We start from the raw sequence: 13,467 nt of genomic DNA on the forward strand, positions 1-13,467 counted from the left end.
CTCCTTCTATCCCTCTTCCTTAAACATCAGGAGTATTTGGGAGAGGTGCATGCAGCTACAGTCTTTGGGTATAAAGAAGTTGCCCTTAATCTTCAGGAATTCATCATCTTTACTTCCTAGTTGGACACTTTTGCTTATTAAAAGTATTTCACTTATAACATTAATAAGAGTTTGACAGTTTAACTAAATATGCATCATCAGGAGATACATATAAAAGCCTAAAGTAAATACTTGCTGCGTATATGAATCATTGAAGTCAGCTATGCTTCAACGCTACTCTTGCAATGATTTGAGGTTTTGCTGAGCTGGGACAATTGGGTTTTTGGAGTTAGGCAATACCAAATGCCTCTTTTGATCATCAAAATACTTGTGCATTGGGGAAGCAACTTAAATGTGCGAGTGACCTTTTAAAATAGCCACTCATGGTCACCAAAGCATTTGAAGAGACACTAACTGAGCGTGGAAGTATCCATCATGTTTAACTTATTTTGTTACAGGTGGGAGCGCTGGAGCAGTGAATGCTAACTTTGCACACTTTGATAACTTCCCCAAATCCTCCAGTGCTGATTTTGGAGCCTTCAGTGCTTCTCAGAGCAACACAACTGCAGTCAGTAAAGCTGCAGTGAATAAACCGAATCTCCAGTCAGCAGATAAATACGCAGCTCTTGCTAATTTAGATAATATCTTCAGCACAGGGCAAGGTACTAATTCTTATTCTTTGACCTGTTCTCTCTAGTGTTTTATCATGGCAATAGTGTTCTGTGAGGTTCTTAATGCTTCACACTGTTTGAACTACCAATACCAGTTGCTTGCAAACTTTGATATCCTGGCAGTCATGTGGTCACAATGGATATGGTAAACAGAATGATAGTTCAGTAAAATATTTGGTCTCTGTTGTATTCAGTTATTTCCTCCATATTAACATCCAGAGTGCAAGTGAGATCCTGCCAGTTATTGGATCCTGTCAGTTACTAAGTCATGTTAGTGTATTTAGGTGAAGACTCAGTTGATTTGATTTAGAGATAAGCCTTGGAACAGATACCTATTTTTACAGTATTGTTAATGCCATCATTGACCTCAATACATGGCATTAATGGTAATGGTGGAAATTATGGTCCAGTGAATTAGAGACATTTAAAATCAACATAATATTGTATGGCCTTTTCTGTATCCACATGGACATTTTCGTGAGCTGTAATAGCACAGTAAACACTGGCTGATGTCCCGTGTAGTGTTAGGATGACAGAGTGGGAGCCCCACTCTTGCAGAGTGACTGCTTTGGAGCTCAGCCAGCATGTTGCTGAGCAGCAGAATGTGCATGCAGATGGAGAGGAGAGTGTTTTTTTTAATTGTTCTACCCTATTTCCAAATGTGCTTTTTGGCTTCCAGGAATTGGACATGTCCTTTGACTTCCAGGACACATCCAGAAAGATGTCCCAGAGAGCTTCAGGGATGCATTCCTGGGAAACAGAAAGTACTTATTGGAGGGAGCGTAGGCCAGTGAAAATCACTCTCTTTCCACTGCATGCACGCTCTGCTGCTTAGCAGCACTCTGGCTGAGCTCCAAAGCAGCCTCTCTGTGAGGGCATAGCTCCTGCTCTGTCCTCATAATGCTGCGCTGAATGTCAGCCACTGCAAGTTATAAAAATGATCTTATCACTAATACTGATGTGGGTATTGATGCAGCCAGCTGCATTTCATCCTTTAGAAAGGTGCAAAATCGTCAGAGTTCATAAGGAGTAATCCAGCCAAGCTATTGTAAGATAAAGTAGTAGAAATCCCTCTTTACAAAAACTGCAGAAGGACCAGCTGTTCATGTGCAGAGATATAGGGTACCAAAGCTGTAATAGCCACAATTGGATACTGTGACTGACTGTATGTGGTGTGATGTTCCAGATTATGTTGGTGGATTGTAACTTATACTAGTTAATACATTCAAAATGCCTATATATGAAATACTTCAAACTGAGTGGTGGTGCTGTGGGACATAATGAGCTGCAGATGAAGTTGTGAAGTACAATATTGCTGCCAACCATCTCTTCCAATATCTTGTGGTGTGTCTTATATCCCACTCTCCCACAGTTGTTTGGGTGGCATACATGGATCTTTCCCCTATTCCTCTCTTATCCTGGCAACAACCCTGTGAGATAGACAAGGCTGAAAAGAGAATGATTGGCCCAGAGTAACCCAGTGTCTTTATGGCTAAATGGAGGTTCAAATCCTGCTCCTCGTCCAGCACGCTTAACCATTATACCACACTGGCTGTTGACACTTTTATTGTCTTGCAAGATCTAATGTGTTGCATCCTAAGAAATTTAGTCATGATTAAAGACTGCTGAAATTAGAGACAATCGAATAACCATTAGCTTAAGTCCAGTAATTTCAATGGTACTTAAGACTCCTAAATTTCGTGGGAAATAAAATGTTTCACATCAAGCAAGAATAAACATAAACACCTGGATTTGGGTTTGGAATTGGGGAAAAATTCTGGCATAGCAAAGGAGTTTTTAGCAATGAGAAAATGATTTAAATCCTTTGTCTACAATGGGTCTCATGAATCTTCAGATCTTTTTAAAATAAAAAGTATTGACATGCTAATTTGGTCAGTGAGTAGCATTTGTTATACTGTAGTTCTTTAGAACACATGAGGGGTGTGATTGTGTAAATTAGGACTGTAAATATGTTGCTAAAATCCCACATGCAGATAGTAGTGCAAACCAATTTCAAACTCTTTCACTAAAAATCTACTTTGCCCTGCCTGGTCAATGGAAAACATGTATCATACTGAAAATCAAGATCAAGTGAGCTTTTGCCCTTCTGCTCCATGGGAGGTTTCTGTCCTCCCTGAGCTCGCTTTAGGACACCTGCGTTACGGTTTGACGGGTGTATCAAAAAGGGATTAGTGCCTACAGCTTATCTGGGAGAAAGTACTATAAGTGTGGGGCAGCTGTAGAGTTTCACTGGGAACTCTGCCTGATCTTATTAGGTGCACAGATGCGGATTTCAGCAAGCCACCTGCAGCTGAATTTAAGAACCTTAAGGCTCACAGTTGTGGGGTCTTAAACTATAATCATTCATAGGATAGTAAAGTTTACTATGCAAAACTTCTGACATCTGTTACTGCACTCTAATTTTAAGATGTTGGTTCTGTTGCAGCTGTAACCCAACAGAAGTACAGGTTGAGCTGTTTGGGTTTAAAGCAATGTAATTATTTGTTCTGCATGTTTAATTTTTTATTCTTTCTTCCATGCTGTATTGTTGAGCATATGTACTTAAATGTCCTGCCAATATCTTTACAACTTGAATTAAACTTTCAGTATTTCTTCTCATACACTGAGACAAAGAACTGTGAACATTGTTTAAGAAAGGTACTGATGGAAACCCAATCATTTCTTCTGTCCCCACTTGTTTGTTCATCTGTTGCCAGCACATAGTGACTTACTCGATTCATCTTCTTGATACTCGAGACAAAGTCAAGGGCTGGTTCACTACATGGGGGCTTCTTCAAATAGCGTTTGCCATGTGCTGAGTTATTTATATGCACCAGCTCATCACTTGGATGAGGCTTATGTTCATACTGCTACACACCTCTTTTGATCTTTTGCAGTACTATGGAGAATTTTGTTCTATTTAGAACTAATAACAATTAAAGCAACCATCCTTAATGTGTGCTGGTCCTACATAAAACACATACTGTATGCTAGTCACCACCACAGCCTAGGTTAAGAGTGTGTTTTCAAAAGACCCTGTTAAGATTCTAATTCTGTCTATAGTTGGGTGACCTTAAGAGGGGTGAAAAAGGTAGAAAGCTTTCCTGAGTTTGAGCTTGGGTTTTGTTTCATTTTATATGTCTACCTTTTTAAAAAGAGATGAAAAAGTTGTTGAGCTTGACAAAATATGTTGAGAAATAAAGCTGAACCTTACACTCTTCTCAACCCTATTGAAAGTCTACAATTATTAGGAGCAATTCACTGAACTCTTATAAAAAGGAAAATTTGGAGGAAAAAACAAAGATGGTTACAGCTCTATAGTAGAAGATCAGACAATTAAAATGTCTTCTCTATTGCCACTGACTTGTACTCTAAAATAAACATCCTGTGTGTAAATTTACAATCTGGTGTGTGTGTTTTTTTTCCCTAGGTGGTAGTGAGCCAGGAAGTGGCTTCGGTGCTGTCAATACAGCACCAGCAGGTCCTGCTGTGTCAGCCCCAAGTCAGCCAAGTGCATCTTCAGACAAGTATGCAGCTCTAGCAGAATTAGACAGTGTGTTCAGCTCCACAGCAACCTCTAGTAATGCATATACTTCCACCAGTAATGTTAGCAGGTACTCTTTCTTGCTAGAAGTTAATGTAAACCAATTGTGTTTACAAACAGGAAAAACGAAATGGGACACTCTTGAAGTGCAAACATTTTCTTGAAATCCATATTTCCAAAAACTGCAAGTACAGTTAGCATGGAGTGGGTGGATGTGGGGGTAGAGTGCCATATTAAAATGAAAAATTGCCGCCTAGTGGTTGGTAGAATGCAAATGAAACAGATATACTGACAAGAGAAGAAAACCCTTCAGCATTCTTAATTCCTAAATCATTTTCAGTAATAGCCATTTATATGAACTGGCTTAAATCTTTTGATAGTGAAAGATTTGTGATGTGAGGTACTAGTAATGTAAAAAAAATAATTTTAATAAACTGAAAATGCAAAATTTATGCAAGGCAGGTTATCAAAGTTTCTTTTGCTTTATTGCTATGCAATTCTCTGGTTACCGGGGGCATAGTTTTTCAAGTAGTGTCAGCTTTTTTGTGCATTAGGAATGGTTGCAATGAAATGGTACAATTTATTATCAGATACGATTGAACACCTTTTTATATTTTTAGATATAGTAATTAGCTGTAGGTGTCTAATGGTTAAGTAACTGGCTCTAATGTTACTAAATGTGAATTATTTTCAGTAATGCTTTTGGAACATTGCCAGTGGGTGCTAATACACAGACACAACCTGCATCATCGAGTGTGCCTGCTCAGTTTGGAGGTATTGAAGCATTACTAAACACTTGTGCTAACGCTTTGTTTGAAAAATTCAGCTATACCATTTCTCTTTTCCCCCTCCCACAATGGTTATGATCTACCTCTGAAGTCGATTTGTGCTTATTCAAGTACCAGGTTGGCTTGCTGAAGAAAATAACCTTAAAATTGACATACTATGTTAGTTTGGTGGGCGATTTGAGGGCTGTGTAACATTTCAATAATGTCAATTCCTCTCTTTTCAGCAACACCTTCCACAAATCCTTTTGTGGCTGCCCCTGCAGTAGCACCTTCAACGAACCCATTCCAAACCAATAGTAGAGCAACAGCAGGTTAGGAAAAAAAATGCTGTGCAATTATGTCTGATCGTAATTCATGCTCTTCTGTAATTATAGCTTTACCTTTTTAGGCAGACTAACATATTAAAAGTACTCTAATGAAATAAAAAGCTTACTTTTGTTAACATGCACTTTGGACAACAGTTAAGAAGTCAAAGTGCACTTCTAATAAAAACCTTGTATTCCTGGCTCCATGATTTTTGAAACATTGTTTTATTTAGTAACATTTGTGTTTCAGACATTTACACTATACTGTTAACTTTAAGATGCTTTAGTTTCCTTTAGTAGATATAAAGTACAAGGATGTAATAAAACAGATACAGGAGAACCTCCGTATTCATGGGGGTTCCATTCTCCTCAGTTATCGCAGATAAGGAAACCGCGAACACTGAGTAATTGAAGCAATGGGATTGGAGGGGTTAGGTTCCCAGAGGTTAAAAAAAAAACCCAAAAAACCCAAATGGGCAAAATTACCCAAACATCGTGGGGGAAGTGCCATACTGTGCCCAGTCTGTCCCCAGCTAACCAGCAATGCCCCCAGAATGCTGAAACTTGATTTTCTTGCTGAAAAAATTGTGCAGGGTTTTTTGTTTACTATAACAACCCCAAAACAGGAAAAACAAGCTGAATACCACAGGTGGAAATGCCCTACCATGTTCAGTATGTTCCCAGCTGTCCATCAAAGCCCCCCCCCCCCCCATTCTTCCACTTGCCATTTTTAGTCCAAAAATCACGGTTTCCCTCCGTTCTTTAAACAAACTAGAAAATGTCTCCCTTACCCAAAATGGTGGGCGGAAATTTGCTAAGAGGTCATTTCCGGCCCACCTCTGCCCCATGGATACACAAGTCTTAACCCTTCTTCTGCTGTTTTTTTGTGTACACCAAGGTCTGGTGCCAATTACTCGACTACAAATACGCGAAACCGCGGATGTTGAGTCTACAGTTTAACGGTTCTCCTGTACCTCTATTAGCCTTTATGGCTTTTGGGCTCTTACACATAGTATATTTATCTCATAATGAATCTATAGTGTCTGTATTAGGGGAATGAATTTGACTTTGTTAGAAGTTGTTTGTTCTTGACCAAATGAGTAAAATTCTGATATTTTGTCTACAAAGTATTCTGATCTAAAAAGTTGTTTTGATATTGACCATTTTATCTGGCAAAATACTTTTGTAAGAGGTTGTTCATAAATCATTTGACATTGTCTGGTCTCTTTGTGACTTCCCATAAGGCCTCTCAGGAGCAATGCATTCTCACATATTTCCTCAGGCTCACTTTGGTAGGTGGCCACACTTCATATAAGTTTCATGTGGCTTAACTGTATTTGCTTGTGAAAGCTTCTAGCCAGCTACTGGTTCCTCTGCATGTACAACCTTTCAACTTTTTGAAATGGAGTGGGCATGGATGGTGATGCACCTGAAATACATGTTGACATTACTTGGTGTAAATTAAAACTTACACCCCAGTCCTAAACGCATATACTTAAAAGTACATGCTATAAATTTCAGTAGGACTTGCTGTCCACTAAGTGTGTTTAGGATTGTAAGCTAAAAATGTATGTCTTACTTCCATGGTCACAATAGTAGATAGTGAGTTTGAAATGTGTTCATAGGTCAAGTAAAATCAATAATGACTCCAAACCATTGCATACTGTCAACAGTGTGTTTGGATTTTCTGTTTTAGCAAGCTTGACTGTTAAGTAACCTCTCTGCTAATAGTAGCTTGTGTAAGTTTTGTTAGTGCACTACTTGTATTTTGTCTATCTTATATTCATGTGTGCCTCTTTATTCCACAGTTACTTCAATAAACTCTTATGCCATGCCTTTCCTGGCTAGCCATAACTATGATTTAGAATTAAATTGTGCCAGTTGTCTATAACAAAATGGAACCATTTTTTTATAGTTCCAAAAATACTAAAAGAAAAGCATGTAGCTAATGTAACTAAAAGCCATCTTCAAATGGTCAGAAGATCTTTAATATCTAGTAATACATTAATTTTACACGAGTTAAAATGTTTTGTTGCTACCTGCTTCACATGCAGTGCTGCCATTGGAACAACTTTTCATTCACAACTGTGGTCAGGATCCAAGAAGTTACATGACTAGTTTTGTGAACCATAGGTGGTGTTAAGCCTTTTTTTCTTTTTTAACAGTGTCTCCCATGGTGCATGACAAGTTGCTGTTGAAGGTGAGGGGAGTCTCTGAAGCAGTTTGTAGTGTACCATGTGGATCTCTTGTCAAAGGATAAGATTTCATTGGGCTTAGCACAAGCTGAATTAGCTTTTGGATCTTAGCCTCTGTTGTGTATTGTACATAATAATGATGGTTTGCACCCGGTGCCGTTAGTAACGGTTACTTAAAGTGTTCTGTTGCCTTTTGCACATTTTTTCCTTGTGATATATCACTTCTGAAAGAACACTTGATGGAACACTTGATGGCGTGCTTTTTTTCACTATCTTATATTGTTTTCCACAGAAAAACAGTGCTGGCTAGCTGCTATCTATAGTTAGCTAGCTTCTGTGTTTAAGAAAAACACTTGAACATATCTAGAAAGAGATTCTGGCAAATGTTATGTCAAGCAAAAAGGACAGGCCAAACAAGTTTTAGTTGTGCTCCTAGAAAACCGAGAAGGTTAATGGTTTTAAGGCTAGCCATGGGACTGGCTGCTTCATAAGGGGCTCTGTGGAAATGCCGCTTAGTGTGACTTCATAGTAACGTGAAAACATAAATTCAAAAGTAATTGAATGCTACGTTTCCCTTACCAGCAGCAACATTTGGCACAGCATCCATGAGCATGCCTGCAGGATTTGGAACACCTGCCTCATACAGTCTTCCTACTAGCTTTAGTGGTAACTTCCAGCAGCCTGCCTTCCCAGCCCAGGCAGCCTTTCCTCAGGCTGCTTTCGCCCAACAAACTAATGGTAAATGCTTGCGTGGTGTGTGTTTTTGTTTTGTTTTTTGACAGGTGGGAATACAGTAGCAATGTAAGAACATCTTGGTAGTTGGGCTATTTATCTCTGACAATATTCTTGCCTGCCTTCTGTTCCCCTGACTCCTGTACAACCTTCCATGAACTGATCAGTTGAATGTTATATTGTACCCTTGGGGTGTATCTGGTAGTATGATGCTATATAAGGTGGTGGGGGAGTTCACCTGAGTAGCTTATGTACATTTTTAATGTGCTCATTCTTATGTTCCCTGCCCTTAAATGTAGAAGTGGCAGCTGTGTTTAATAAAGGGTGTATTTAATTTTGTCTTAAGTTACTGAGGTTTTCTGGACATTCTAACTAGCACATTATATAGTTCATACATCTAGGTGAATACTATACAATATATCATGTGATTGTCTGCTCCTATGCTTTAGAAATGGCAATTGTGGTATCATCCTGAGTGGGATTGTGGAATAGAAAGATGGAGGTGTTAACCTTCTGCCATACCAGCTCTGATCTCTATTGTTGTGTGTGCCCACCCCCACACACAGCTGCTATTTGGCCCATAGGCATAAGAACAGACCTGCTGGATCAGACCCAGGGCCCATCTAGTCCAGCATCCTGTTTCACACAGTGGCCCACTAGATGTCTCTGGGAAGCTCACAGGCAAGATCTGAGGGCATGCCCTCGCCTGCTCTTGTTCCCCTGCAACTTGGTATTTAGAGGCATCTTTCCTCTTAGGCTGGAGGTGGCCTGTAGCCCTCAGACTAGCAGTCATTGATAGACCTGTCCTCCATGGATCTATCTAAGCCCTTCTTAAAGCCATCCTGGCTGTTGGCTTTCACCACATCTTGTGGCAGAGTATTCAGTAGGTTAATTATGCATTGTGTGAAAAAGTGCAGTACTTGTTTTTGTTGGTCCTAAATTTTTTGGCAATCAGTTTTATGGGATGACCCCTAGTTCTAATAGTATGCGAGAGGGAGAAAAATTTCTCTGTCCACACCATGTATAATTTCCTAAGCTAAAAAGCCCCAGGCGTTGTAGCCTTACCTCTTAAGGAAGGTGCTCTAGATCTCAGTCATCTTGGTTGCCCTCTTCTGCACCTTCTCCAGTTCTATAATGTCCTTTTTGGCCAGAACTGTGCACACTACTCCAAATGGGACTGCACCATAGTTTTGTATAAGGGCAATATGATATTAGCAGTTTTATTTTCAATCCAAATGATTCCAAGCATGGAATTGGCCTTTTTCACAGCTGCCATACACTGTGTAGACACTTTCAATGAGCTGTCCACCATGACTCCAAGATCTCTCTCCTGGTCAGTCACTGACAGCTCTGACTAGGGATGTGCATGGAACTGATGTGGGGGGGTTTGGCTTTAAGGGCGGGGAGGATCCACCCCCCCACTATGTTTTCCCTGCTGGCACACGTCTCACTAAAAGTCTGTTGGAGCGGCAGCATACCTCTCTGTCACCCCGCTCTGACGTTATCCGGAAGTAACTGGAAACGCAGCTCCAACTGCGCGCGTACCTCACATACATTGCAAGCACGTACCCAGTGTGTGCGATGTGTGTGCATGCGAGCGACGTGCACAGTCGCAGCTGCTACCACTGGTTACTTCTGGACAACATGGGAACGGGGCGGCAGGGAGGTACGCTGCCACCTCCACGGGCTTTTAGCAAAATGTGTGCCAGCAGGGCAAACGCGGGGGGGGGGGTTGGCGGCGGTGAGTGCTTCCTCCCTCACCCTTAAAGCCACCACCCCCGCCATTGAACCCTTGAGCCGGGCAACGTTCGAACTGGTTCAGAGGCCCGTAAAAGGGTTTCCAAATGTGCTCGTGCACATCCCTAGCTCAGGCCCAATTAGCATATATGTGAAGTTGGGTTTTTTTGCCTGAAAATATATCACTCTACTCTTGTTTACATCGAACCCCATTTGCCATTTTGTCACCCACTCCCTCAGTTTGGGGAGATCCTTTTGAAGCTTCTCGCAAACTGTTTCAGATTTCACTTTGGTTCAGTTTGGTGTCATCTGCAAATTTGGCCCCCTCATTGCTTACCCCAGCTTTTACATCATTTATGAATAAATTAAAAAGCACTTGTCCCAGTACAAATCTTTGGGGTACCCCACTTCTTACTTCCCTCCATTTAGAAAACTGTCCATTTATCTTATGCTCTGTTTCCTGTCCTTCAACCAGTTACCAATTCACACATGAACCTGTCCCCTTATCCCTTGACTGCTACGTTTTTTCAAGAGGAACTTTGTCAAAAGCTTTGTGAAAGTCCAGTATACTATATCAGCTGGATCACCTTTTATCCACATGCCTGTTGACACTCTCAAAAAACACCAAAAGGTGGAGAGGCAAGATTTACCTTTGCAGAAGCCATGATGGTTTCCCTTCAGCAGGGCCTGTTGTTCTATGTGCTTAAAAATTTTATCTTTGAGAATGCTTTCCATCAATTTGCCTGGCACAGGCATTAAGCTAACCTACCTGTAATTTCCTGCAGGCATGCACACACACCCAGCCCAGGATTTGATTTTGATTTTGAAAATTGGTGTTTCATTGGTTACTTTCCATTAGGGATATGCATGGAACTGCGGCGGTGAGGCTCGACAGTGGTGTGGGTGCAGCTTTAAGAGTGTGGGGAGAGTGCACTTATCCCTCCCGCCACTTCCCCCCTCCGGCGTCCATTTTTTTGAAAAGCCCATCGGGGCGGCAGCATACCTCCCTGCTGTCCTGTTGCCCACAATTTCCAGATATGACTGGAAGTCTCTGACATGCCTGCGTGTGCTGGCATACTGTGTCGGAGACTTCTGGTCATATCCAGAAAATGGCAATGGGGCAGCAGGGAGGTACGCTGCAGCCCCGATGGGCTTTTCAAAAAAACAGATGCCAGTGGGGGGGAAGCGGCGGGAGGGGTAAGAGCATCCTCCCCCACACTTAAGGCTACACATACACACTGCCATCAAACCGGCAGCACCCATAAAGGGCCTCTGAACCGGTTCCATGCACATCCCTACTTTCCAGTCCTCTGGTACAGAGCCTGATTGTAGGGACAAGTTACATATTTTTGTAAGGCGGTCAACAATTTCACATTTGAGTTTTTTAAGGAGTTTCAGGTGGATACCATCTGGACCTGGTGATTTGTTAATTTTTAATTTTTCCAGACAGTTTAGAAAGTCATCTCTTTCTGACTCAGTTCTTTAGACTCTGTCTAAAGAGGAGAAGGTTAATGCTTCTTCCCTCATGCAGTGATCTTACTCATGATATCCACATCTCTCATTTCTTAAAGCATGGGAGCAGAAAATCATATTGTATACAAACATATGGTAAACACCAGCAATAGCCACTGGAAGGATTATGTTCTGGGTTTGAATAGGGTCAATTGCTCTTCCCTTACTAAATATAAGAGAATCTCCACTTCAAAAGATATCTCTTTGCTGGGATTCAATCCTGCTGTTTGAGTACATTAAAAAAACTGGCATTGTGTTCAAGTGGTTAACTACTGAGAACTGAAAGTCTGGCAGTTGTCTAACTTTGGTATCTTATTACAAAGGTGCAGGCTTTGCCGCATTTGGACAGGCAAAACCAGTAGTAACCCCATTTGGACAAGTTGCAGCTGTTGGAGTATCTAGTAATCCTTTTATGGTAAGTGGATCTTAATTATCTGGTAACCTTTCAAATTAGGGAATTGCTTATCATTCCTTTCAATACTGACTTTGATAAGACTGTTTAGTGAGAGTTGGGAAGCAAATGACACCCAAATGTGGGGTTTATATTGATGCAACAACTAAAGAGACATTAACCATTTTGGTTTGGGGGTTCATGTGCAGTGGTGCATACAGTTACTCGTGCGTAATTAGTCACGACTAATTTGTCCCATCAAGTTCAATAAGACTGTTCATGAGTAACTTAGTCTGGATATCAGCCAGTGAGCCCATTAGTCCCCACATCTTTTTAGTTATCCCTGTGTTATAAACTTAAATTTGAAACATTAGAGTAATGAATCCCAATACTAGATTATGAGAGCTTTTTCTAAGCATTGGAGGGATCAAAACATCTGCAGTGAGTTTCATCCTGTCTTGCAAATTAATACTTCTGATATGATACAAGCTATTTGATTTGATGTATAGATATCATGCTTTGTATGTGGCTTTATATAATTTATGTTGGTGACCCCCCCCCTTTCCCCCCTTTTTCCAGGCAGGTGCACCAGCAGGGCAATATCCAACAGGAAGTTCATCAACCAATCCTTTCTTATAGCCTTATAGACACTTTACCTAAAAACTCTTATGTGACCACATAACATCTCTGCGCCTCTTGCACTGTTGTCTTGTTTCACTGATCTTAGCTTTAAACACAAGAGAAGTCTTTCAGGAAAAAAAAGCCTGCATTGTGTATTAAACCAAGAAACACCAGGTAATGGGCAAAACAGAGGGTGGTGGTAACATCCTTTCATCTGTGCATTGGCAGGAGAATGTTAGCGGTATCATGTATATTAAAATTGGCTAATATTAAGTTATTGCAGATACCACATTCATTATGCTGCAGTACTGTACATATTTTTTTCTTAGGAATTAGTTATTTGTGCATATCAGTATTTGTAACTTTTAACACATTGTTATGTGAAAAACGTTACGGGAAAATAGATCAGCCACTTTAAGGTGCTGTTGTATCTCTTGGAATGAATGGCCTACATCATTTTAACCATTGCGATTGGAAGTTATGAGTTCAAAATTGAAGGTTTTATTCATTTCTCAAAGTGTTTTTCCTTTCCTAAAGAGCTCTTCTATTTATACATGCCTAAATTCTCTATAATGTAGAGGGAAACCTGTCTGCATAATAAAGCTGATCATGTTTTGCTACAGTTTGCAGGTGGAAAAAAAATAAAACATTAGAAAAAGTTTGTTTGTCTTTGTCAGCATTTGCACCAAGCCATTTTGTAAAATCTTCAAAAGCATTTCACAGTTTCATCTTGGTGTGGTCTGGCTTGCATCAGTCAATAAAATATCAACATGCCTGCTGAAAATTATCTGATCCAATTTCAAGAGTGCACAATACAGTACAGTTTCTTTTTCTGTTTAAATTAAACAGTGCAAGCTGATCATTAGTTGTATATATTGGTTAATTAAAACAAGTTTGAAAGAAGAGGCCCTACAGTACTACAAGTCCGTCAG

General features: G+C 40.4%; 1 protein-coding gene across 17 annotated transcripts in view; it reads left to right on the forward strand.

Moving 5' to 3' along the window:
• The window catches only part of AGFG1 (ArfGAP with FG repeats 1), a 50,356-nt gene extending 37,160 nt beyond the window's left edge, over positions 1-13,196 (forward strand). For 4 of the 17 annotated variants that reach the window (XM_053306707.1, XM_053306714.1, XM_053306711.1 and 1 more), the window contains 8 exons: positions 498-701; positions 4,141-4,324; positions 4,949-5,028; positions 5,267-5,353; positions 6,592-6,639; positions 8,125-8,280; positions 11,847-11,938; positions 12,494-13,196. In XM_053306707.1, coding sequence (XP_053162682.1) covers positions 498-701; positions 4,141-4,324; positions 4,949-5,028; positions 5,267-5,353; positions 6,592-6,639; positions 8,125-8,280; positions 11,847-11,938; positions 12,494-12,553 — 911 coding nt within the window. In that variant the 3' untranslated portion in view covers positions 12,554-13,196. The remainder of the gene's footprint in view (positions 1-497; positions 702-4,140; positions 4,325-4,948; positions 5,029-5,266; positions 5,354-6,591; positions 6,640-8,124; positions 8,281-11,846; positions 11,939-12,493) is intronic. The other 13 variants (XM_053306709.1, XM_053306715.1, XM_053306717.1 and 10 more) reach the window with 9 other exon arrangements.
• The last annotated feature ends 271 nt before the right edge of the window (positions 13,197-13,467 follow it).

The sequence above is a fragment of the Hemicordylus capensis genome, chromosome 3 (assembly GCF_027244095.1).
Source record: "Hemicordylus capensis ecotype Gifberg chromosome 3, rHemCap1.1.pri, whole genome shotgun sequence".
NCBI lineage: Eukaryota > Metazoa > Chordata > Lepidosauria > Squamata > Cordylidae > Hemicordylus > Hemicordylus capensis.